The sequence below is a fragment of the Salmo salar genome, chromosome 18 (assembly GCF_965601325.2).
Source record: "Salmo salar chromosome 18, fSalSal1, whole genome shotgun sequence".
NCBI lineage: Eukaryota > Metazoa > Chordata > Actinopteri > Salmoniformes > Salmonidae > Salmo > Salmo salar.
Window position 1 is genome coordinate 13,797,068 of NC_138308.1, and position 26,333 is coordinate 13,823,400.

The 26,333-nt window shown below is 43.1% G+C and overlaps 2 protein-coding genes across 2 annotated transcripts in view; one reads left to right on the forward strand and one right to left on the reverse strand.

The window, feature by feature from the left end:
• Positions 1-44: 44 nt before the first annotated feature.
• Positions 45-3,453, forward strand: mea1 (male-enhanced antigen 1). The gene is made up of 4 exons (XM_014154081.3): positions 45-188; positions 1,427-1,740; positions 1,882-1,990; positions 2,166-3,453. Exons 2-4 carry the CDS (start codon positions 1,459-1,461, stop codon positions 2,327-2,329), a joined length of 555 nt encoding a protein of 184 aa, XP_014009556.1. The 5' UTR covers positions 45-188; positions 1,427-1,458; the 3' UTR covers positions 2,330-3,453.
• Positions 3,454-4,113: 660 nt separating this feature from the next.
• Positions 4,114-26,333, reverse strand: part of LOC106576729 (serine/threonine-protein phosphatase 2A 56 kDa regulatory subunit delta isoform) — a 50,418-nt gene continuing 28,198 nt past the window's right edge. Inside the window, exons 4-17 of the mRNA XM_014154079.3 lie at positions 18,442-18,641; positions 16,896-17,006; positions 16,579-16,671; positions 15,785-15,915; positions 15,361-15,420; positions 15,161-15,269; positions 14,982-15,035; positions 13,767-13,937; positions 13,378-13,505; positions 12,958-13,059; positions 12,707-12,779; positions 9,957-9,995; positions 9,718-9,834; positions 4,114-9,263 (exon numbers count right to left, since the gene is read on the reverse strand). Of these exons, the coding sequence (XP_014009554.1) occupies positions 9,126-9,263; positions 9,718-9,834; positions 9,957-9,995; positions 12,707-12,779; positions 12,958-13,059; positions 13,378-13,505; positions 13,767-13,937; positions 14,982-15,035; positions 15,161-15,269; positions 15,361-15,420; positions 15,785-15,915; positions 16,579-16,671; positions 16,896-17,006; positions 18,442-18,641 (1,526 nt within the window). The 3' untranslated portion in view covers positions 4,114-9,125. The remainder of the gene's footprint in view (positions 9,264-9,717; positions 9,835-9,956; positions 9,996-12,706; positions 12,780-12,957; positions 13,060-13,377; positions 13,506-13,766; positions 13,938-14,981; positions 15,036-15,160; positions 15,270-15,360; positions 15,421-15,784; positions 15,916-16,578; positions 16,672-16,895; positions 17,007-18,441; positions 18,642-26,333) is intronic.

A 26,333-nucleotide genomic window follows, 5' to 3' on the forward strand; every position in this document is an offset into this window, starting at 1 on the left:
AAGTGTGTGATTAGCTAGCCTATTCATCGTGCCCTTTCTCATTTTGGCGCCATCTCGTGGCACACATGCTGGCGCCAAAACGCGATGACGTCAAATCCGCCTCGATTTCCGTTTCGTTGGTATACAGGAACAGGAACGTCAACAGTGACTTGGTGGCCCAAAACGTTGACAAAAATATAACTGTCAAGGTTAGTGAAATTAGATGTTATTGTTACACACACCGATATATATATATATATGTTCAAAAGGTGTATAATACTCTCACCTCATGCATGGTGTGTGTCCCTCATCGGGCAGTCTGTATCGACGGCCTTTGCTAGCTAGTCGTTTAGCTAAATTGCTAACGTTAGCTAGCTGGCGTCGTAAGAAAGCTATCGTTGTTTGCTTGCAGGCTATCTAAATCAGTTTATTTACATTTTTGTCATTTAGCAGACGCTCTTATCCAGAGCGACTTACAGTAGTAGTATTTAGCTATTAGAAAACAGCAGATGGGCTACTCTAAACTATATATCTGTCTCCATGTTCGTGCATTATTCGCTTTGTGTCAATATAGTTAGCTAGCTAACGTTAGAAAGTCATTTTATTCGTCACTTTCTTCGTAAACAACAGGTGTTTACTAACAGTGAAGTGCTTACCGTTACGGACCGTTCCAACAATGCAGAGAGAAAGAAAATACATAAATAATAGAAAATAAATAACGAAAATAATAAATACACAATGAGTAACGTTAACTTGGCTATGTACACGGGGTACCAGTGCCGAGTCGATTTTTAACTAGGCAAGCCAGTTAAGAATCAATTATTATTTACAATGACGGCCTACTAACATGCCTCCTGCGGGGACGGGTGCTGGAATTAAAAATAAAATAAAAAATATAGGACAAAACACACATCACGACAAGAGACAAAAACACTACATAAAGAGAGACCTAAGACGACAACATATCATTGCTGCAACACATGAAAACACAGCATGGTAGCAGCACAAAACATGGTACAAACATTATTGGGCACAGACAACAGCACAAACGGCAAGAAGGTAGAGAAGTGCAGGGTTACGAGATAATAGAGCAAGAAATGTACATATATCTAGGAATAAAGTGACTAGGCAACAGTATAGATAAAACAGCAGCGTATGTAACGCGTAAAAAGGTCAATGCAGTAGCTGTTTGGTTAACTATGGCTTGTGGATAGAAGCCTCACAGGGTACTGTTGGTTCCAGAATTGGTGCATCAGTACCCCCATGCGGTAGCAGAGAGAACAGTCAATGACTTGTGTGTTACAAACTTTAATATAAGCCAAACGTTCCTAGTTCCATAATAAACATCCATTGCAAAATGACAAGCCACAGGTAGATAGCACGTACTGTATATAACTGCTGTGTTGATATGCCATTTCTACCCCTCAATAACACACTCTACCCCCAGCCAGGGCTTGTGCCTGAGTCCGGCGTCTGTGAATGGAAGTGGAGATAGCATTCGAGATGGGTCCTGAGAGAATCTTACCAAACTCTGAGGAGGAGCTGGGCCAGGAGCGGCCGTCGGATGGTGGAGTGGGCGGGGAGTGGAGTGGAGAGGACATGGAGGAGGGTGATGTGGGAGATGAGGAGGAGGATGATGGAGGTTACTATTACCAGCCACTAAACCAGGACCCTGATGGACTAAATGCTGCACCCGGGGACCAGCCTGAGGATATGCCCCCAGTAGCAGAGCAACTGCATGAAGTCCAGGAGAGAATAGAGGTAACTAACCCTATGTTCTGAATATGATCTGTGCAGTATTTCAGTCAGTGTCATGTGTTTATCATTTAGACAAAAGTCAGTAAAATGTCAGTTGTCATTGCTTGTTGAGACATTGATGAAACTTAATTGATTCCTCCACAGTCAATGGGCTTACATCTTCCCCAGCCCCCTCCCCTAGACAGTGATGAGGAGGAGGAGCCAGAAGGAGCCTCTGGCCTGAACAGCGCAGCCTCCATCCCCATGGATGAAGGTGAGGATCCAGTCTTGCTTAGTTCTTCCACAGTACCCAAACATACAGGGGATGCTCATACAGCCTTAGAACTGACCATAGCTATTACTACTCCTTTATGGTGTTGCTCATTAAGTCTCCATGTAATGCTCATTCTCAATGTAATGCTTTGTACTGATGTCCACTCCTCCTAAAGACCACGTGGAGCTGGTGAAGAGGACCATGGCAGCAGTGGCCCTGCCCTCTCTGGCTATCCCGACCTGGGCTCAGGAGATCTCTGATGACCAATGGAAGGACATGGTCCAAAAGACACTCCAGACTCGCCAAAGCTCTGGAGGCCTGATGCTAGAGCGCAAATAAGACTGAATTGCCTCCTTCCCACAGTCTGTCTTTAAATGTGCCATGCATTTCACCATCACATTTACCCCAGGGGAGTCTGAGCTGACCTCCTCTGAGTGGGTCATGAGTCCTAGGTGTCTCAATTCCTATTAGATTAAGATATCTCTCCTAAATATGTGTTTGATAGGAGCCTCTGGGTACTCACTACTTCTAAGGGCGGCAGGTAGCCAGTAACTGAAAGGTCGCTGTTTCAAACCCCCAAGCCGACTAGGTGAAAAATCTGTCTATGTGCCCTTGAGCGAGGCACTTAACCATAATTGCTCCTGTAAGTCACTCTGGATAAGAGTATCTGCTGAATGACTAAAATGTAAACATTTTACTTGGCGTTTGTCATATATAAAGTTTAATGTGAATGAGGTCAAATGAATGAGTATAGTATATTTGTCTCTCAGATCATGCAAACCCGTACTGCTTCTGGAAGGAAGAACTTGAATCGGTGTACAGCAGTTTAAAGTATGAGGCTCAATGGTTATGACAGGTAAAGCCAATTGGCCTTGAGAACAGAAATACTACTCTACATGAACTAGGAGTTCCCCCAACCTAAGCTTTCTGAAACGTTCCAGTGTACAGTCAAACCACCTTTCCAACACCAGATCGCCTTTGTTTTGTTTGTTGTTTTTGGCTGGTGATTACCATATTGCAATACTGTTTAATCATTGTCTTTGTTGAGCATACTATATCTACATATGTATATGAGCATCCATAAGAAATGAAAATGTCCCTGTCTCGTAATGTGTTCATTTCCTGGGGACTCAAAGGGGTGCACATTTTAGACACCTGATTCCACTCATCTGTTTCTGATGAATGGAATCAGGTGTGTAGTGTTAGGGTAAAAACACAAATGTACACCCCTTTGGTTCCCCAGGACCCTAGAAAGACTAAGCTACTGCAGTTCAATTGATGATGGATATTGACTTGTTTAGTGTGTGAGGGCAACATATTTCCAAACTCAATGGATGTCAAACATGTCCACTTTATTTTTTTGCCTTTTTCTTTTGTTCTGTACATACATGAACATCTGTACAAAATGATTTTCATACTATGTAATGCTCTAACTAATTAAAGTACAACATATGTACATATGACCAGGAAGGCAATTTAAGATTAGTGTCAGAACTGGACAGAGTGCAGGAGGGAGTGGAGCAAGACCCTTTGTTTCAAAATGTAATCTTCAGTTTGTGTGGCTGCTGGACAAACTAAGCACAGTTCCATGTCATCACTTGACACCCAGCAATGGCATTTAGTGTACAGTAACAATGCTACCGCTTAGCGAGTCTGGAATGTTTCAACAGCTACCTTTTGGAAGCATGGTCAGTAGGAATGCATGTGCCTTGTTCAGTCAGGTAAGAGAACAGTTACATTCATTGTATTGTTATGAACTAATATTTTAAATGATATAGCAACATATAATATACTGCGTTTAAATAGATGAATAGAAATGTCTCATGCACAGCTTACTTTTTCAAACCTCACCAGAAAAATACAATTTAGAGCACGGGTCTTTGGATTTGCCAAATCTTATCTGCTATCTGAGCCGATGAGATTTGTTCCACGCAGGGTGAGTGTAGAGGTTATCGCTACTTTGATAACAGCACAGTACAAGATAAATATATTTAAGTGTAAGGATAAACGGATTTAAATGTAAGGAAATTGAGATTATATAATAAACAGCTCCAGATAGCTTGGATTAAGACTGCTCTAACATGATTACTGTCATGGGGGGGAGGAAACATTGGCAGCCAACCTTTCACTAAGCAAATCCAATTTTATTTGTCACATGCGTGGAATACAACAGGTGTAGACTTTACTGTGAAATGCTTACTTACAAGCTCTTAACCAACAATGCAGTTCAAGAGATTGCCTGGGTGAGATGACGAGTCACTTTGCCCAGCAGCCATAGAGGGAGTTGTTCCCTACTGTTGGAGTGATTGACAGGAAGCTCAATCAATAGATGAGACCCTTACAAAGAAATGACATCATACAGCAAGTGGTAAGAAACAAGAGGGGGGGGAGTGGTAAATGGGATAAACCTACAGGACAAGGGGTTGCAACCCTAAGCAATATACATTACAATATACGGTAAAACAAATATTTGGAACAGTAATCGCAGGCTTTCCTTTTTCCAACATAATAATTGTGCCTGATTAGTGAAGCAAGTATCTTTTCTCATCTGTAGATAGTCCTTTAAGGAGGATGAATTGTGTATGGAAGTGCACAAAACAAAGTGCATGAGTTTGTTTCCTAAACCAAAAAATATTGCTTGAGTGCTTGAAAGAAAGAATAGAACACAATCTACGACAGAGACCTATTGAATCAAGCCGGTTTGGAGGAAGAGAAAACGGAATAGGATATTTTGTAGAGATTCCCTACACTTGAACTGAAACAACCCTTACCTTTCTACAATGAGGCCGACTCAACAGAGGAGCATTTTCAAGAAACATACACTGAACAGAAATATAAATGCAACGTGTAAAGTGTTGGTCGCATGTTTCATGAGCTGAAATACACTTTCCCAGAAATGTTCCATACTAACAAAAAGCTTATTTCTCTCAAATTTTGTGCACAAATTTGTTTACATCTCTGTTAGTGAGCATTTCTCCTTTGCCAAGATAATACATCCACCTGAAAGGTGTGGCATATCAAGAAGCTGATTAAATAGCAAGACCAGTACACAGGTTCACCTTGTGCTGGGGACAATAAAAGGCCACTACAATGTGCAGTTTTGTCACATAACAATGTCACAGATGTCTCAAGTTTTGAGGAAGCGTGCAATTGGCATGCTGACAGCAGGAATGTTCACCAGAACTATTGCCAGAGAATGTAATGTTCATTTCTCTACCATAAGCTGCCTCCAATGTCATTTTAAAGAATTTGGCAGTACGTCCAACCGGCCTCACAACCGCAGACCACGTGTATGGCATCGTGTGGGTGAGCGGTTTGCTGATGTCAACGTTGTGAACAGAGTGCCCAATGGTAGCGGTGGGGTTAAGGTATGGGCAGGCATAAGCTACAGACAATGAACACAATTGCATTTTATCGATGGCAATTTGAATGCACAGAGATGCTGTGAATAGATCGTGAGGCTCATTGTCGTGCCATTCAACCGCTGCCATCACCTCAAGTTTCAGCATGATGATGCCCAGCCCCATGTCACAAGGATCTGTACACAAGTCCTGGAAGCTGAAAATGTCCCAGTTCTTCCATGGCCTGCATTATCACCTGAAAATGTCACCCATGGAACATGTTTGGGATGCTCTGGATTGATGTGTACGACAACGTGTTCCAGTTCCCGCCAATATCCAGCAACTTTGCACAGCCACTAAAAAGGAGTGGGGCAACATTCCACAAATCAACAGCCTGATCAACTCTATGGGAAGGAGATGTGTCACGCTGCATGAGGAAAATGGTGGTCACACCGATACTGACTGGTTTTCTGATCCACGCCCCTACATTTTTTAAAGGTATCTGTGACTAATAGATGCATATCTGTATTCCCAGTCATGTGAAATCCATAGATTAGCAGGCCTAATGAATTTATTTCAATTGACTGATTTCCTTATACGAACTGTAATTCAGTAAAATCTTTGAAATTGTTGCATGTTCCATTTATATTTTTGTTCAGTATAAATCCACAAAAAAACTAATAAAAAAATAAAGGCAAGAAGAAGGCTAGAGAGGAATAATTAGAGGCTGAGGCGACATTAAGCATTGGGCCAGAAACATTAATAAACACATTAACATGAATTTGACGGAGGAATGGATGAGTTGGGATAACAATCATGGCAGTCAAGAGTCTGTAGACAGAACAAGGAGGTTATCTTTGAGAAAGCGGAGAAAAGGATGGACTAATTCTGCACCAGGTTATGGTTGCTTTTCCTAAAGACCAACCACTTGAGGACAATATTAACCTGACATTCTATCTAACAGAATTATTTTCTGAGGTTTTTTTTTGACACAGTGACATGATTCGTTTTTTGAGCTACACCTCTAATTATAAAAAATACAAGAAACATTTTACAGTTCTATTACAAGTTGAGACATTTGTCAACTCATTCTCTTGTACAGACAATTGCTAATATATCACGGTTTTGTATCTTTGAGTGCTTTTCAGAAGACCGGCTAGGAATTAACATATGAAAAGCCATATCAGTTTTGTGAACTACAAAACGCTGTCAAAAACAGACCAAAACAAAAACACAAACCTACACCTATTCATGTGAGCAGCTAGGTCTGAACTAAGGTGATTGTTTTTTCATGGATTCTGACATAAACCAATCATCAGGATTACAATCATGTTATTAGCATATGACTAATCAACAGGGAGAATGCAATTCAACAGACGGTGTAAGGCCATGATTTTACTATGCAAAAAGAGGTGACAAATATACAATTATAGTACTAAAACGTGAGCAAAACAGTCTCATGGAAGAGTAAATAATTCAATTAAGATAGTCAGCCATCTTGATTCCTAGTGCTCTCTCATTTGATTTAATTGCCTTGCCTAAGTTGTAGTGCTGAGCGATTAGTGCTTTTTGAGGTCGGTTTGGTTATGAAAAAATAATCATGGTTTAAATGCTCTATACATTATGTGGGTTGTTGTGCTGAGTGATTAACCAACATTTCTTTTTTTTTTCTCCGGTTATTAAACAACTAATTGACCGGCATCAGTTCAATTACCGTTCTTTGTGAGCCCAATGCACCGTTTCACTAGTGGGAAATCAAATCATTCACGAGAGAACTCAAGTCAAGAACTATGTGGGACGCTGGGTTGATGGGAGTTGTAGTTTTCCTTAAGCAAATGTTCAACCTAGTTCATTGCAGAAACATGGCAATTAACTACAATAACCATAATCCATTGCACCTGTTTTTTCCAGCTCGGACAGAGACGGATCAGAGAGGAAGAGGCGGAATGAAAGGTTTCACTGTCGCCAAAATCTGCCCAATATTTTGAACCAAAGCTTGTCCCCTTGCCTTCCCGCCTTTGGGACAATGACATTGTTAGGGTGGCGACATGAGCATCTCGTCATTTTAAACAGATCTCTGGAAGGATACACTTTTGAGCCTGCTACGTTAGGTTAGAAACACAGACTGCGTGAGAGAGGAATGTACACAACAAAACAATGAGAGGGACAGAGACAGTTCGTGAAAGTATGCCTTATCTACTTTGAAGAACAAGTAAAAAAAATATATATTTTGCCAGTCAGCTCTGAAGCATACTTTAGGCAGGCTAGCTAAATAGGATGACTGAAGACAGTACAGTATGGGGAGCACATAGATAGCGTTAGATGGCCTGGCTGGCTGACTGCTACTGCCTGAGCAGAGATGAGATGATGACTTTAAGGAATTAAAAATAATAAAGAAATCAAATAAAAACTAAAATATTTTATTATTTCATAGAAATGTCCTATTTTTTATTGATGTCTACCCAATGTGGAGTTGACAGAGACACTGGAATATTTTCAATGTTTTGGCAATTTAATGTTCGGAATTTCCATCAAAAAGCTCGAAAATCATTGCAATGTCATTATTTCATAATGAATTTTATATTTAAATAAATAATCGAAACCGAAATTGAAAACCGTGATTACTTTTTAATAATCGAACTGACCTCAAAAACCACTAATCCTCAGAACTAGTTGGTTGAAAGCTTTAACACAGAATAAAATCATTAATAAAAGTCCCATGATGGCAATGACTGCCCAGTGCTGCTTATCACTTATTAACCATCATTTATTCACATTACTTTAATAAAATATTTCAGTTGTGTATATTACAATTGTTTTATTTGATTATTTCATTCCAAGTCATAATCTCATCCCTATAGAGCTATGCTGTCTGACAAAATTGATATTTCAATAGTAAATAAGGTATACTTTTATGACTGCTGAATACCAACTATCAATTACGTATTTTCAGTGAATTATGGTCATTGTAGGTAATTACCACATTTTCCCCGCTAAACTATGTAGAATATTGGCCTGTTGGAAACTACAACTCCCTACTATATCGTACAGTTTGGGCTTGATCTGATTTCTCTAGAAAAACGGCGCATTGAGCTTACAGACATTTTTTTGAAAGAAATGTTATTCAAATAATAGAAACGATATCGGTCAATTAGTTGTTTAAAAAACATTTTGGTTAATAGCTCAGCACCACTAAGTTGTTTTGTAAGCTTTGTGTCACAGACTAGGTTTCCCCAACATTTACTATGTTGCCTGGGCATGACCTGACAGCTAGGGTTTTTTACAGAGCAGAACCACTACTTTCACTAGACTTCCAGCTAGACTAAAGCATGGCCTCATCATCCACCAAACCATTCAGATTACCCACACCCTCTCACTCCAGGCTAGCTAGCAAGAGAATCAATCACAATCTACTGCCCTCTATAGGTAATGCTGGGTTCCAAAAAGGAAACAAAGAAACATGCTTCACGGATGCTTACACTTAATACTACTGTTGTGTTATTGTTGTCCTCGTGCAACCTAATGATCGGCCCACTGTAGTCAAGTATGTGTGTATTTTTGTGCAAGCTGGAACTATTGTAGGTCTGTATGTTCCTATATGTGCGCATATGTGTGTTCTTGTCCGTCTCTGTGATGGCCCTGGTTTTCTGCAGATAGGAGTCTCCGGCAGAGATGAAGGAGTGGAGGGGGAGGAGAAGCGGAGGAGAAGAGGGGGCGTAAAAGCAGGTGACTGGTTGGATGCGACACGGGGGGGGGGGGGGGTGTTAGGTGCAGGGGGTGCCACTGCTCCCTGGTCAGAGGGCCTCCTCGTTGGCCGTCAGGTACTCCTCCGCTCTCTTGTGCTGCTCCAGGGCTTTTATAGTGTACACGTCCTGCGGCAGCTCCGACTTCCGCCGGATCATCACCTTGTCTTTCTTGATGTCCTTCATCCCCTATGGAAGTTTATAGAACAAAGTCTTCAAGACCATATCCAATACAGTAATGAAATGTCTCGAATGGACAGACAAGGTCTGGTGAATTCATGAACTGACATGAGTTGGTTGAGGAATACGTTTAAACTTTAAAAACATAGAAAGATGAACAGAAGAAATAAAGAAGAAGAAATAAACATGTGAAACATCAACAGAACAGTGCTGTTTTTTTCTTAATTCATTGATTAGTTGGTAGGTGTATTAATACTATCCTGAACGACAGCCTGCAGGTGGGCGTACAGTATGTGGTACGGGTGGTGTGAGTACATACCTGTGATTCAACAAATGAAGGCCTTGACGATTCATTGATTAGTAGGTGTGTTAGTAAGTGATTAGGCTGGAAAAACAGCCTGCAGGTGGTTGTATGTAGGCTAGACAGAGCAGTGTACCAGTGAGTGTGTGCTGGTAGTTGTACCTGTGTGGCCTCTGTCTCGACAGTCTTCTTCAGCAGCTGAATGTCCTCAGCAGTTGGCGTCTCCGTCTCCATGGAGTACAAGGGCACCCCTCCCGGACTCTCATTGTACATCATGTACTGGAAGATTACAGACACAAATTAGTTGTATCTGGTCTGGATCCGGCCTGTGAAATACACCCACGAATGTACCAAGAGCAACATCAGACAGCCCAATGAATTCAGTAAGAAAAGAGGCAGACCTCTTCTTGTGGGTGGAGACCAGGTCGGAGGTTGGTAACCTGCAGAGAAAGTATACGTTACACCATGGTTACATTCACTGAAGCATATTTCCTCTTAATTAAAACTTCAGCTATTTGTGCCTGAGCGCTTGGAGCTGGGAATCAGTCACGAGAGATGATGAACGGTGATAATTAGATGTGTCTGGAACAAAAGGACTTTACAAAGTCAAATTAATTAAAGCATGACCCTGTTTAAAACTCAAAGATCCCTGCCTACACCTCTTAATGTGCAGACAATTTCACACGCAATCATAGCAACATAATTGCTGAGGACTGAGGAGTTTTTCTCCCTTTTGGTTGCTTTTAACATCCTTTTTCCCCCAATTTCGATGTCGTCTCATCGTTGCAACTCTCCAACGGGCTCGGGAGGCAAAGGTCGAGTCATGCGTCCTCTGAAACATGACCTGCCAAACCGCGCTTCTTAACACCCGCCTGCTTAACACGGAAGCCAGATGCACCAATGTGTCGAAGGAAAGACTGTTCAACTGATGACCGGAGTCAGCCTGCAGGTGCCCGGCCTGCCACAAGGAGTCGCTAGAGCGCGATGAGCCAAGTACAGCCCCCCCCCCCCCCCGGCTAAACCCTCCCCTATCCCGGACGATGGGACTCCCGGTCACGGCCAGTTGTAACACAGCCTGGGATTGAACCCGGGTCTGTAGTGTCGCCTCAAGCACTGCGATGAAGTGCATTACATGCTGACCACACCGTTCGCGTCATGTGTGTAAGTGTTGCAAAAATAAATATCAACATACATGCTATTCAATTATTGCACCCATACTGCTCGCGCGTGCCAACAAGCATCTGCGTTGCCAATCGCTAAAACAGAACAGTTTTATTTGTGACGCTGAACGTGGTGCAAGTCATGCCTCTCCCATCTCCTCATTGGTTTATAGAAGCAGATACCCACATGCCATCTCCTCATTGGTTATACCCACGTGGGTGATTGAAAGATGAACTGAGTTTGGTCGGTCGTCGTGGTAACTAAGAAAGTTAGATGCCAAGCGCCATATAAAGTCCAAAGAAGAAAAAGCCTGGAAGGAGGAGAGATGACTAGAAACGATTTAGTTGACCGTTTTATGTGTGGATTAATTGTCCAAGTAGAGGACCTTGTGCATTTCAGGTAAAATAACAACTCAACGTTTAGATCCCAGGACAAATTTGCTAGAAACAGCAAGCGATCTAAATAGGACAAATTAGCTATCAACTGCAAGCTAGCTAGCTAAATTGCCATAAATGTTTCATGCTTTTTGACCTGTCCTCAAATTAATATAATTGGTTCAGAGTTTGTTTTGATATTTCAACCTGCGTGTCGTGATCGCGTTTGGTGTGGGGGGACAAAATCAATTTGCGCGCAGCCGGTTTGGGTACGGCGTTAGACTGCTGCGCCACTAGGGAGTCCAACACACAGTGTCTTAATAGGGGTTTGGGCCACCACTAGTTAGAACAGCTTCAATCCACCTTGACATAGATTCTACACATGTCTGGAACTCTACTGGAGGGATGCAACACCATTCTTCCGCGAGAAATTACATCATTTGGCGTTTTGTTAACGGTGGTGGAAAACACAGTCTCAGGCGCTGCTCCAGAATCTCCTAGAAGTGTTCAATTGGGTTGAGATCTGGTGACTGAGATGGCCATGACATATGGTTAACATTGTTTTCACGCTCATCAAACCATTGAGTTGCCACTCGTGCCCTGTGGATGGGGGCATTGTCATCCTATGGGGCCATAGCCATGGTAGCCAAAATACTGGCCTGCAAAGGAAAAGGCAAAACACTCACTCGCCTTTAAAAACACGTTTTATTTAAGAAAGATTAAAACCTTCAGAATAATCACACTAAGGGAATGGACAAGTTCATATAGGGCCTTCAAACTCTGTTTCTGTTCCATCTTAAAATAAATTGCACCTACCTGGTGTTCCAGGTCTAAATCAGTCCGTGATTGGAGGGGAACAATGAAAACAAGCAGTGGCACTGGCTTCGAGGTCCAGAGTTGAGTTTCAAGGCCCTATATCAGGGGTGTCACACTCATTCCATGGAGGTCCTAGTGTCTGCGGATTTTTGAACTCGACAACCACGTGAGGGGAGTTATTTACTAATTAGTGGCCTTAATTCATCAACCAAGTACAAGGGAGGAGCAAAAACTCGCCGTATATGAACTTGACCATTCCCTTAGTGTGATTATTCTGATGAAGGCCATTGTAGGCCGAAACATTTCTCTTTTAACCTTGCTTAAATAAGAAACGTTTTGATGGTGAGCGAGTGTTGCGCCTTTTCCTTTGCAATGATGATTACATTTTTTGGTTGCACCTCGACTTACGTTGGTTGAGCACCCTCCTCTACTTCTTTCCAAAATACATGACCCTTAGCATTATGGGATGCTAATTGCGTAATTAACTCAGGAACAACGCTTGTGTGGAAGCACCTACTTTCAATATACTTTGTTTCCATTATTTTGGCAGTTACCTGTATTTGCAGGATCAGAACAACAGACGGGATGCGTGTTGCTAGGGACCATTCATTTGATACTACATACAGTACACTTTTTGGGGGCAAATCCAATTATGCAGTGTCCATCTACAAATGTGTATATGGAAATAAACTGCAGTGTCTCATTTCCTGAGCCTACTCCCTGGAACAACGTGATGTGAATGTTCCACAATGCATGGGGATAGGGTAGTGGTGTTTTTGACATCCTGCCATAGGGATCACCTGCGGGTTATGCTTGGCCAGCTCCTCTATCTTGTGCCAGACCTCCTCACGCTCCTTCAGCTTGCACTTCTCTCTGAAAACACATCAGCAACAAAAACTACGGAGTTGGAGCCAACCAGGAAATCAGCTGGCTTGGCATTTTACTGTGCTTTGAGGGAGAGGATCAATAGTTCCAGATGGGAATAAAGGAAGGTGCTGATTTACTAGAAGACCATGCAGATGTCCTCTTTGAACATGCCAAGTGAACTCACTTCTGTTTCTCAGCCTTGTACTGCTGGGTGCAGTCATCAAACAGCTTCTGGTTCATCTCCATGAAGAGCTTCAGGGCGTTGTAGATCAGCCCATGGATTGTCCTGAAGAGAGGAAGGGCATGTAACACAATGTAATATGTGCAAGTTAACATACAATGAATCATTGAAATGCATATTTCAGAGAGTGCTGTACATCAAATGTTTTGATGGATTATATTCAAAAGGATCCAGCGTCCTATTTTCAGGGGGAGAAACAATATTTCTGCACTATTGCAAATTGTATTTTCTTCCATTACAACAATTCATAGATTTGTTCTCTCAGATGTGAACCCAGGGTTCTAATAGCCAGGCTTGTTTTGGATGCACGCAAGTTCAGCAGGAGCATTGATCTTTCAATTGACTTGGCTGCAGGGGTCGTACTTGTTCCAGTGGCTCTTGGAGTTCTTGTAGAGAGCAGGGAACATGATGGGGAGGATCTTGGCTGCATTGTCGCTGATCAGGCTCATAATGTACTCGTTGTTCCAGTAGTACAGCGCCCTCTCTGCCACCTTGAGAGCACAACACAGGAGGCAATCAGAGACAATACACCCCTTGTCACCTACCAAAGCAGTCTTCTTCTATTGTGGGTATTGTATAGTTCCTGTTCATGACAGAATATCGCACTCGATTCTAATACTAATTACTTTCAGTTGACATGACAAGTTATTTTTCCTTCCTGAAGGCAATTTTATATTCTGTTATGTTTGGGGCAATGAAGCAGAATGAGTAAACACAGTAGCGTGAGTGAGCTTGAGGCAGGCGTAGTGTACCTGGAAGTGTGGACTGGACACACACTTGGCCAGCTGTCTGAACAGTGGCTCCATGATCTTGACGAACTCAGAGGGCTCGATGACGTCCAGGATCTCCTCCAGCTCGTTGAGGAACATCACCTCTTTGGGGCTGTGGGTCTTAGGCCAGAACTTCAGCAGGCCCATGATCACCTCAGGGTTAAATAATTAACACAAAATTAACATTCAACGCCCACAAACAGCAAAAATCCAGCAAAAAATCTGGATGTTTTTGCACCTCCACTGAACATTTTCATAATCCATATATTTTAACTAGTTTGGTTTTGACCACTAAGGTTTTGCTTCACTACACTCCACTGCTTTGATTGGTGCAGCTAGAAACCACAAGTGTCTATCCTATAATGAAAAAGGCACCCGTGAAAAATTATTCAAGGAACTTGTTGATGTTTTGTTGTGCTGTTGTTACATTTGTATTGGTGTTTAGTCTCCGATGCACTCAGGGTGTCGATATCATTTGCGGCGTGCATCATGAGCAAAGTCATTGTAGCCTATCATTTCACTTCCCCTGTGAGAACCAAGAGCACGGGCTGACTTGGCTTTGACATACCGCAGCCGAAAAGCTTTTCAACAGCCCAACAAAGGTTTTCACCGTGTCCAACACAACGTAGAAAAATACATCTCTAGCCCAAACCGTTCAATAGGTATCCATATTGCCGGAGCTTCATCTTACTCTTTCTAACAATTTCTAATGCTTATGACAAATTCAGCTCCAGAACCAACCATAGCCTAGCCAGCTGGATAATGTTTTGAATATGTGTAGTAAAAAAAAAACCCAGCAAAAACAAATAACATTAGCTAGCTAGTTAAGGTTAGCAAGATAGCTAGCTAGATAAGGTTAGCATTCTAGCTAGCTTCAGTGACTGTCAGTGCCCTATTTGTCGTTGTTTCTCCACTCCACGTGGAAATCTCCACGACGTTCCCACCCCCAATTCGTGAATATGTATGTATTAGGAGCCTACGTCATTCTTCTGAGGTGGAACCAAATCCAAGCATTTCCGCTTCAGGACAGGAATTACGTCAAAATAGGGGCGGCAACTTCCTCTAGAGGGCGCCTTTCACTTTATGATGAGTATTAACATATATATATATACATATATATATATACATATATATATATATATATATATATATATATATATATATATATATATATATATATATATATGCCAAACTCACCGGTTCAGTTAGACTGCTGTCCTTTTCCAAGAACTGCACAACGCAATATGCCAGCTGTGGAGAGATAAAGAGAGAGACAAGTCGTATGAGTAAGAGCATATCAGCAGGAACTTAAACGAGAGGCACGTCTCACCCTCATGCTGTGTGGGGGGGGGGGGCCTTTCAGAGCACTACGATACCTGGGGGTGGTAGACGCTGAGTGACTTCACTTTGTGAAGCGGCAGCAGCCCTCGGATCAGGAACATTTTGTGCTCCTCTTTCAATGGCAGGGCAAAGCCGTTGATTATGCTGGGGATAAGGGACAAGGGAAGATTTGTTTTAGGTGAATGGTAAAAGAGAATGTGTTGAGGTGATAGTACACTGTGCAGTGTGCACTCACCTTCCTAAGATTTCTAAGAGCTCTGCGATTCCATTGTGATGCTCCGTTTCATATATAAACCTGCAATATGAGACCAGACCAAGGTCAACTATCGATTACATTGCACAGATAACAGATATACTGACACATCTTCTTACATACATCAAACACAACCTCAACATTTGACAACCTTGCGTTTTTTTCCTTTGTTGCGGTTACATATCTATCCTCCCAAGAACAGACAGACTCACTCAATCACACTCTGTGAGTAGATTTCAATGGCGAGAGATGTAGCTGCTTGCAAGACAGACGCATAGAAACAGAATAACTAGAACGGGCATCTCCCCAATCAAGTCAGCATTCTGTGTTAGGTGGACCGGCAGCCACATTGGGTGTAATTCTATTTCTATGGACAGACATAACTGGTGTAAAAGCCATATCTCACCTGTAGAATATGTTGTTGATCTGTCTGCGGATGTAGGCCCGGAGGCCCAGGAACTTGCCGTAGATCCTGTGGAGGATGGTCTTCAGGAAGTCCCGCTCCCTGGGGTCTTCACTGTCAAACAGCTCCAGGAGCTGTGGGGGTGGAGGAGGGACATGACCAGCATATGTATTCAAGAAACTAGCACTACTCAATACAACAGATACAAATGGGACACTTGCAAACGTAGAGGCAAAAACATTTTTTTCAATCAGGCAAAGGTAGAAAATATACTATTCGCCAGACAAATAGTCCATTCACTGATACACAAAAGTGTTCCTGAACATGTAGCACATAGTGTTAAGTGGTGCGGTGAAAACAAAATGACACTGCCATGAGATTTGATAGAGGCTGGGTTTTGCCATAACATAATGCAAGGTCATGTGTGTTTGGAGCCCAGGCCAGCACTCAGAAAGTGAGTAGGCTGACTCAAGTCCTTAACATTCATTCCCAGCAGCGGTGGATGGGAAGCATCATGTGGTCAGATGGAGCAAAGTGATCCTTGCTAATTCCCTCTCAGCTCTCATGTCTCTCTACTGTGTGGGCGGGAGACGGAAGCTGGTCAAGGTATGAGTGAACACACACACACACACACACACACACACACACACACACACACACACACACACCCACACAGCATAATTCCCAACTGCCTGGGCGGCAGGATATTACACATACTGCCAATTAAATATTTCAACAGCTCAGCAGTTACAGGGAGTGCAGTTTGTGTTTTGTTGGAGGAGGAGAGGGATACTTACAGACAGTACAAACTTTTGGTCAATGTATTTTTTTGCGACATTAGGCTGGAAATCAGGGGACTCCAGGAATCGTAAGAAGAATTCATACACCAGCTAGAGGGAAGAAAAAGATGAGCTTGAGATAAAAGGTTGGTGTGATTTGAGGCTGAAAATACTGAAGGGGGGAAAAAACTATTATAGTCTAAATTTCAAATGTAAGAAAATATTCACGCTTACACTCACATGTGCACATACACACACACACACACACACACACACACACACACACACACACACACACACACACACACACACACACACACACACACACACGTTACCTGTAGGTGTGGCCAGGCAGCCTCCAGTGTGGGCTCGTCCTCCTCGGGGTCAAACTCAGCCCCCGTGGGGTTGGAGGATGGTGGTAGGGTCCTGAACAAGTTGATTGAAAACTGAACAGGGCAGAGGAGAGATGTCAATCAACGTGGCAACAATCAACAACGCTAAAGCTGCCATTCGATTGTAAATGTTAGGAAAAACACAGCACAGCACAACCCATCTGATACCACGCAAAAGGGCCAACTTCCATACGATCAGAGCACAGTGTGCCCTGGCCTCCTCTGCCTACCAATGAGAAAGGCCCTAGTAAGGGCAGTTTATAAGGTAACCCTGCTAACTCTTGTTTAAAGGCTGTTTAGGTTAGCCCTGCTAACACTGCCACTGGGAGAGCATCCCTCTGCCTGCATCCCTGCAGCTGACGCAACGCTTCCCCAGCACCTGCTTCTTGTCTCGGCCCGAGGCTGCCGCAGCACAGAGCCCCTTTGGCACAGAGGAGAGAGAGAGAGAGGCTGGAAATAGCCTGCCTGGCTCCACAGCTCCATCGCCCAACCTCAGCCTCATTACAGAACACTGGGAGAGGGAGAGACGACAGCAGAAAGGGAACAGGAGGTGGTAGTTTTGAAAGAGGGACAGTGATGGACAGCGGGGAAGGGAAAGATATACAGTGGGATGGGGACAGAGAGAAAGGAGGGGCGAGGGAGAGAGAAAGGGAGGACGTAGGAGAAAGAGAGGAAGAAGTGGAACGATATACAGAGTGGCCGATTCACATGAGGCCAGTGTTGTGGTGCATGGCCAACAATTCACAGATGCTCAAAGGAAGAGCAGATGTATGGGCTATAATTTGTGATGGATAATTGTTCAACATTTACCAGTGCACGCTTATTACTCGTTGAGCACGATGCTCAAATTTGTCACAAGCGGAGGGGGAGAGAATGACCCAGGGGGAGGAGAGAGGGAAAGAAGAGGGTGAAATAATACCCCGCGGGGAGGAGAGAGGGAGGGAGTACCTCAGAGGGGAGGAGAGAGGGAGAGTACGACGGGGGAGGAGGGACAGAATTCCCCAGGGGGGATGAGAGAGGGAGGGAGTACCTCAGAGGGGACGAGAGAGGGAGAGTACGACAGGGGGAGGAGGGACAGAATTCCCCAGGGGGGAAGAGAGAGGGAGAATACCCCAGGAAGTAAGATAGAGGGGGAAGAGAGAGGCAGATAATAGCCCAGGGGGGAAAAGAGAGGGAGAGACTTAAAGGCTTCCAGGGGGATTTGGCTTGATCTGACTTATCACTGACATAAATAATGACCTTTGGGTGCTCCTCAAGGGTTTGATGCTGATTCTCTCCCCCTACTGTGCTGGGTGGAATCCTGAGCCAGGCCAAGCCAAAGTCATTATTGAACACAGAGTCAGGATGTGGCATACTGAGGTGACAGGGGGCCGTGACAGCATGTTTATACCCACAACCTTCCCCTGAACATAGTGATTAAATACAGGCCCAAAACCTTCCACACTTTGACAGGGTTTTATGTACAGTAGGTGCATGTATCTCTTTTTACCATGATGACACCCTCTGGATAGATGGACTCGGTGACCACATCGCGGTTGTGCGTGATGTACTCCACCATCTCATTCAGACCGGCACGCTTCACCTCCTTGTACTTCAGGTCGCTCAGAGGGTCCGTGACAAAGTCAAAGAGCACGCAGCACTGCCGTAGCTTCTGCACAAACAGCTCCTCCCGGTCAATAAGGGGCGCATCTGAGGAGGAGAAAGGATGGGAAGATCAATGATATGCTGTATGTCTAGATCAGGGCTCTCCAACCCTGTTCCTGGAGAGCTACCTTCCTATAGGTTTTAACTCCAACCCTGTTCCTGGAGAGCTACCTTCCTATAGGTTTTAACTCCAACCTTGTTCCTGGAGAGCTACCTTCCTATAGGTTTTAACTCCAACCTTGTTCCTGGAGAGCTACCTTCCTATAGGTTTTAACTCCAACCCTGTTCCTGGAGAGCTACCTTCCTATAGGTTTTAACTCCAACCTTGTTCCTGGAGAGCTACCTTCCTATAGGTTTTAACTCCAACCCTGTTCCTGGAGAGATACCTTCCTATAGGTTTTAACTCCAACCCTGTTCCTGGAGAGATATCTTCCTATAGGTTTTAACTCCAACCCTGTTCCTGGAGAGATACCTTCCTATAGGTTTTAACTCCAACCCTGTTCCTGGAGAGATATCTTCCTATAGGTTTTAACTCCAACCCTGTTCCTGGAGAGATACCTTCCTATAGGTTTTAACTCCAACCCTGTTCCTGGAGAGATACCTTCCTATAGGTTTTAACTCCAACCCTGTTCCTGGAGAGCTACCTTCCTATAGGTTTTAACTACAACCCTGTCCTGGAGAGCTACCTTCCTATAGGTTTTACTACAACCTTGTTCCTGGAGAGCTACCTTCCTATAGGTTTTAACTCCAACCCTGTTCCTGGAGAGATACCTTCCTATAGGTTTTAACTACAACCCTGTTCCTGGAGAGATACCTTCCTATAGGTTTTAACTCCAACCCTGTTCCTGGAGAGCTACCTTCCTATAGGTTTTAACTCCAACCCTGTTCCTGGAGAGATACCTTCCTATAGGTTTTAACTCCAACCCTGTTCCTGGAGAGATACCTTCCTATAGGTTTTAACTCCAACCCTGTTCCTGGAGAGATACCTTCCTATAGGTTTTAACTCCAACCCTGTTCCTGGAGAGATACCTTCCTATAGGTTTTAACTCCAACCCTGTTCCTGGAGAGATACCTTCCTATAGGTTTTAACTCCAACCCTGTTCCTGGAGAGATACCCTCCTGTAGGTTTTAACTACAACCTTGTTCCTGGAGAGCTACCTTCCTATAGGTTTTAACTACAACCTTGTTCCTGGAGAGCTATCTTCCTATAGGTTTTAACTACAACCTTGTTCCTGGAGAGCTTTATTTATTTTTATTTCACATTTAACCGGGTAGGCTAGTTGAGAACAAGTTTTCATTTACAACTGCGACCTGGCCAAGATAAAGCAAAGCAGTTTGACACATAGAGTTACACATGGAATAAACAAACATACAGTCAATAATACAGTAGAAAAAGTCTATATACAGTGTGTGCAAATGAGGTAAGACAAGGGAGGTAAGGCAAGAAATAGGCCATGGTGGCGAAGTAATTACAATATACCAATTAAACACTGGAGTGATAGATGTGCAGAAGAGGAATGTGCAAGTAGAGATACTGGGGTGCAAAGAAGCAAGATAAATAAATAAATACAGTATGGGGATGAGGTAGTTGGATGGGCTATTTACAGATGGGCTATGTACAGGTGCAGTGATCTGTAAGCTGCTCTGACAGCTGGTGCTTAAAGCTAGTGAGGGAGATATGAGTCTCCAGCTTCAGTGATTTTTGCAGTTCGTTCCAGTCATTGGCAGCAGAGAACTGGAAGGAAAGACGACCAAAGGAGGAATTGGCTTTGGGGGTGACCAGTGAAATACCTTCCTATAGGTTTTCACTCCAACCCTGTTCCTGGAGGTTTTCGCTCCAAACCGAATCTAGCTGGTTGAGAAGCTGAATCCAGTTAGTTACAACTGGGGTTGGAGCGAAAACCTACAGAGGGTAGCTCTCCAGGAACAGGGTTGGAGAACCCTGGGCTAGATAGTGATTCATAACTTCCGAAAACATTATACACTTGTTCTGTCATTTTGTCATCCCACCATTTTGTGTCCAATGCTAACATCGGGGATAAAGTGTGAGACTCATACACCTCCATTCATAGACCTCCACGTTATTTACCCTGGCTCAATTGAACCCTTAGAGTTGTGAAACCCTGTTATTCCACACAGCTAGTGTGGGAGCAAAACACATGACTATGATTACGTTTCCATTATTAGCAGCATTTAGGCTGTCCACTTTGAAGAGCTGAGACAGAATAGCCATATAAGGAATGGTCCCGTGTGGCTCAGTTGGTAGAGCATGGTGTTTGCAACGCCAGGGTTGTGGGTTCGATTCCCACGGGGGACCAGTACGGAGAGAAAAAATGTATGAAATGTATGCATTCACTACTGTAAGTCGCTCTGGATAAGAGCGTCTGCTAAATGACTAAAATGTAAACGTAAACATATATGACCAGGGCCTGCTACCATTATAACCTATACAGCTGTCATATGTGGGTGTTAACAAGCAAGAACTGAGATGGAGAGATAATAATGGAGAAAGGTCAAGGAAAGCTATTTTCATATAGAGGGAGGGGACTCTATACGTTATGCAAAGACAGAATCCTATAAGGGCAGGACTCTGTAATATGAGAATTTAGTCTTTTTCATGGAAGGGCTCGGCTCTGTTACGTGTGTAATACGGTCCTTCCATGGAAGGGCTCGGCTTTGCTACTCTGTTTTACAGTCTACATTGAATTCACAAGTTCTCGTAAGAGTGTTATGTTTCTGAGGCAATATTCCACGACACTAGCTACTGTTTTAAAATTCAGACTCCCTTATGCAACTAGGCTTTCATGAAACCACAGCACCCCTCCTCCTCCTCTTTTCCTGGACAATGAACATCAAGGTCTCCACACGGAACTGAGGAAAATGGCATGACGCTGTGGCATGGAGGCATGCAGACTCCACCTCACACACAGGTCCATAGGTGTTTCGGCCCTCCGGGACCGGAATTGAACAGCCTTGATCTAGTGTGTTGTTGCTTGTTGCGTAATGTTTAAGCACACTTGGCGTGAGTGCTTTACTATCATGTCAGCTTAAATGAATAGGATTTACATGAATGACCCATTTCAAAGGGTCAGAACATGTTTGGATGTGAGCTATATTGTAGTGCGTCAATTTGCATTGTGGGATAAGACCATGCAATCGAGTGGGTATGAGAAACACTTGAAACAAAGGAGGATTATGGTCAAGGACATAGACGTGAGGGTTGAGCCGTTTTTCAAGAACACAAGGAACTGAATAAGAGGGAGAGGCTGGAATCTGGGGCACAGACAACAGTCCCAATAAATCTACATTTGAGAAGAGCCTTAGAGAGCGGCACATAGATTTCTCAATTGTACTGGGCAATACAAGTACCAATACATGAGAAACTGGCTTTAAATTGCCAAGACTTGGTATCAAAGGTTATAAAACACGTTCATAAATATATACAATACCAGTTGGTAACAGGATCTATTTTACTATAAAAGCAGGGGGTCTAAGTTGCAAATTGTGTGTCTACTGGAGGAATGATTCCATACATTTTTCAAATGAACTGCCAATATGCCAACATTCTATTCAAACAATGCAGTCAATCCACAGCCATAGATACACTGGCTGAAATCGGGTGATTTGTATTGTATTTATTACGGATCCCCATAGCAGCTACTCTTCCTGGGGTCCAAATACATTAAGGCACTTGCATCACACATAAAACAAAAGATAAAACAGTACATCATACATTATTACACCACTATATATCTACAATACAAAATGTATAATATCACCATACAACAACATTACAATGTACGTGTATATACAGTGAGTGTGCGTTATGTGTGTGTCTGTAACTGTGTGTGTGTCTCTTCACAGTCCCTGCTGTTCCATAAATTGTATTTTTATCTGTTTTTTAAAATCCGATTCTACTGCTTGCATCAGTTACTTGATGTGGAATAAAGTTCCATGTAGTCATGGCTCTATGTAGTACTGTGCGCCTCCCATCGTCTGTTCTGTTCTTGGGGATTGTGAAGAGACCTCTGGTGGCATGTCTTGTGGGGTTTGCATGGGTGTCCGAGCTGTGTGCTAGTAGTTTAAACAGACAGCTCAGTGCATTCAGTATGTCAACACTTATTACAAAAACAAGTAGTGATGAAGTCAATCTCTCCTCCACTCTGAGCCATGAAAGACTGACATGCGTATTGTTAATATTAGCTCTACATGTGGTGATAGGACTTAGACAAGTTGTAAATGCAACAAGTATTGTAAATGTATCATATAATAACTCACAGCTTTCTGTGAAAACAAACATTTAGACATTTATGGTCTGTTTACATATATTGTAGAGGCTATTTATACAGAAAATGGGTGTAAAACCAGTATACACTGTATTTATAATTATATGACAATATTTTCGGTTGACAATTCTATTACACAATTTCTGAAATATCACATGCCTTACTTTGATTTTCCTGCATTAGTAAAATCAGGATTATGCCTCTACTGCCATTCATTCCAATTAGACTTGTTTGGATTTCTCTCTGACCAATATGGCTGACATTTTTACCCCATTATGGAACTTTTAGGGTTTATGACATAACCCCTCTAGTAATTTAAAAGGATCTCTATGTATGGCACCATCTTCTCCACTGACCAGACCAGGGCCTTCCTGGTCAATACAGCCTGCCCCAACCGACACAAAACAGACACTTTGACACCATACAGTCAAATTTCTCACAGGGGGTCTATTTCATTATCTCAATGTTGTCACACTCCCCACAAATGACCCTGGTATGTGACAGTTTCTCTGGGGAAGCTCACACGCAATTAGATTCAGCCACGGGATGATTTTTGTTGGAGCAGATGGTTTTGCGGAACATTATAATAATATACAGTGGGGTCCGAAATTATTGATACCCCTGAGAAAGATGAGAAATAACAACTGTCTGAAAAATAAATAATCAAAATACTGAGCTATATTGTATGCAAAAAAATAGGGAAATTATATTATTTTATACTAATACAATTTCTCAGAGAAAGAGATTTTGTTTAACAAGTAATATCTGTTATTGGTAATGGTGAGAGGTTAGCATGTCTTGGGGATATGATATTTGACCCTCTGTAACTTTCTCATTCATCATTATTCACGGCTCATTCAGGATTAAATGTAATCACAATAGCATCCACGTTAATGTAGAGTGTTAACAAACGTATTATATTCTCATTTACAATGAAAGTAACTCCAAAATGGCACAATTATGTTATATACCATCAATTTCTATTGGACACAACATAATCTGAAACACAACCAAAACAAACTGCAAATGCATCCAAAATATTTGTAGAGTCACCAGCTTGATGTAGTTAAACTTTTGACAACTTTATTTCCATTAATATTTAGAGGTGTCAATAATTTTGACCCCTGCTGTTGAGAAAAAAATGTGTTTTACTTGTTAAACAAAATCTATTTCTCTGAGCAATTGTATTAGTATAAAATAATACAATTTCACCCAAAACAATTGGACAGCTCAGTATTTTCTTTATCAATGGCTCATCTTTATCAAGTGTCAATAATTTCGTACCCCACTGTATATTATGAATAATTTGTACACTGCAAATTGACCACAACTAAGCCCAATAAGAGATTGTACTTGAAAATAACTATAATGTATTACCTAATTTCTACCAGCATGTCACATGTGCAACCAGAGGGGAAAAAAACCACCTTTGTCTCCACACACAGAGACGCATACAAAGCTCTCCATCACCCTCCATTTGTCAAATCTGACCATAATTCTATTCTCCTGATTCCTGCTTACAAGCAAAAACTAAAGCAGGAAGTACCAGTGACACGCTCAATACGGAAGTGGTCAGATGACGCGGATGCTATGCTACAGGACTGTTTTGCTAACACAGACTGGAATATGTCCCGGGATTCATCCAATGGCATTGAGGAGCATACCACCTTAGTCACCGGCTTCATCAATAAGCGCATCAACGAAGTCGTCACTACAGTGACCGTGCGTACATTTCCCAACCAGAAGCCATGGATTACAGGCAACATCCGCACCGAGCTAAAGGCTAGAGCTGCTGCTTTCAAGGAATGGGACACTAACCTGGACGCTAATAAGAAATCCCGCTATGGCCTCAGACAAACCATCAGACAGACAAAGCGTCAGTAAAGGACCAAGATTGAATCCTACTACACCGGATCTGATGCTCGTCGGACGTGGCAGGGCTTGAAAAATATTACGGACTACAAAGGGAAACCCAACCATGAGCAGCCCAGTGATGAGAGCCTACCAGACGAGCTAAATGCCTTTTATGCTCGCTTCGAGGCAAGAAACACTGAAGCATGCATGAGAGGACCAGCTGTTCTGGATGACTGTGTGATCACGCTCTCCGTAGCCGTTGTGAGCAAGACCTTTAATCAGGTCAACATTCACAAAGCCGCGGACTGACATTTTCAACCTCTCTGTCACGTTGGTATAAGGGATCGGGAGACAGGGGCAGGAATGCGTAATAGGGGTTTTTATTTCCCAAATTACAGCGTGCCGTGTAAAGGCACGGGGACGAAGACCAAACAAACACGTATACAAAACACAGGGTAGAAACCCAAAGAAAAGAGCGGGGAGTACCTCGAATAAATACACACTCGCACAATGATTATCACACGGGAGGAGACCCGTAATCATATGCACAATATACGTGGCACAAAAGCCAAAACAAAGCACAGGTACTCACACGACCAACGGCCATTGGAACAATAATAGACAGGACAATGGTGAACAAAGGGCACACTTATACAATTACTAATCAAATAAGAATAGGGACCAGGTTTGCGTAATGACAGTTCCGGAGGGATCCGTGACACTCTCCCTGACCGAGTCTGTAATACCAACATGTTTCAAACAGACCACCATAGTCCCTGTGCCCAAGAAAGCGAAGGTAACCTGCCTAAATGATTACCGCCCCGTAGCATTCACTTCAGTAGCCATGAAGTGCTTTGAAAGGCTGGTCATGGCTCACATCAATGACATCATGCCGGAAACACTAGACCCACTCCAATTCGCATACCGCCTCAACAGATCCAAAGATGATGCAATCTCAATTGCACTCCACATTGCCCTTTCCCACCTGGACAAAAGGAACACCTATGTGAGAATGCTGTTCATTGACCTCAGCTCAGCGTTCAACACCATAGTGTCCACTCATCACTAAGCTAAGGATCCTGGGACTAAACACCTCCCTCTGCAACTGGATCCTGGACTTCCAGATGGGCCACCTCCAGGTGGTAAGGGTAGGCAACAACACATCTGCCACGCTGATCCTCAACACTGGGGCCCCTCAGGGGTGCGTGATTAGTCCCCTCCTGTACTCCCTATTCACCCACGACTGCGTGGCCAAGCATGACTCCAACACCATCATTAAGTTTGCTGATGACACAACAGTGGTAGGCCTGATCACCGACAACGATGTGACAGCCTATAAGGAGGTGGTCAGAGACCTGGCAGTGTGGTGCCAGGACAACAACCTCTTCCTCAATGTGAGCAGTACAAAGGAGATGACCGTGGACAATAGGATGCTCTTGATGGTTCAGCTGTTCGAACCGGCCCCCATTACCATCGACAGGGCTGAAGTGGAGCGGGTGGAGAGTTTCAAGTTCCTTGGTGTCCACATCACCAACAAACTATCATGGTCCAAACACACCAAGACCGTTGTGAAGAGGGCAAGACAACACATTTCCCC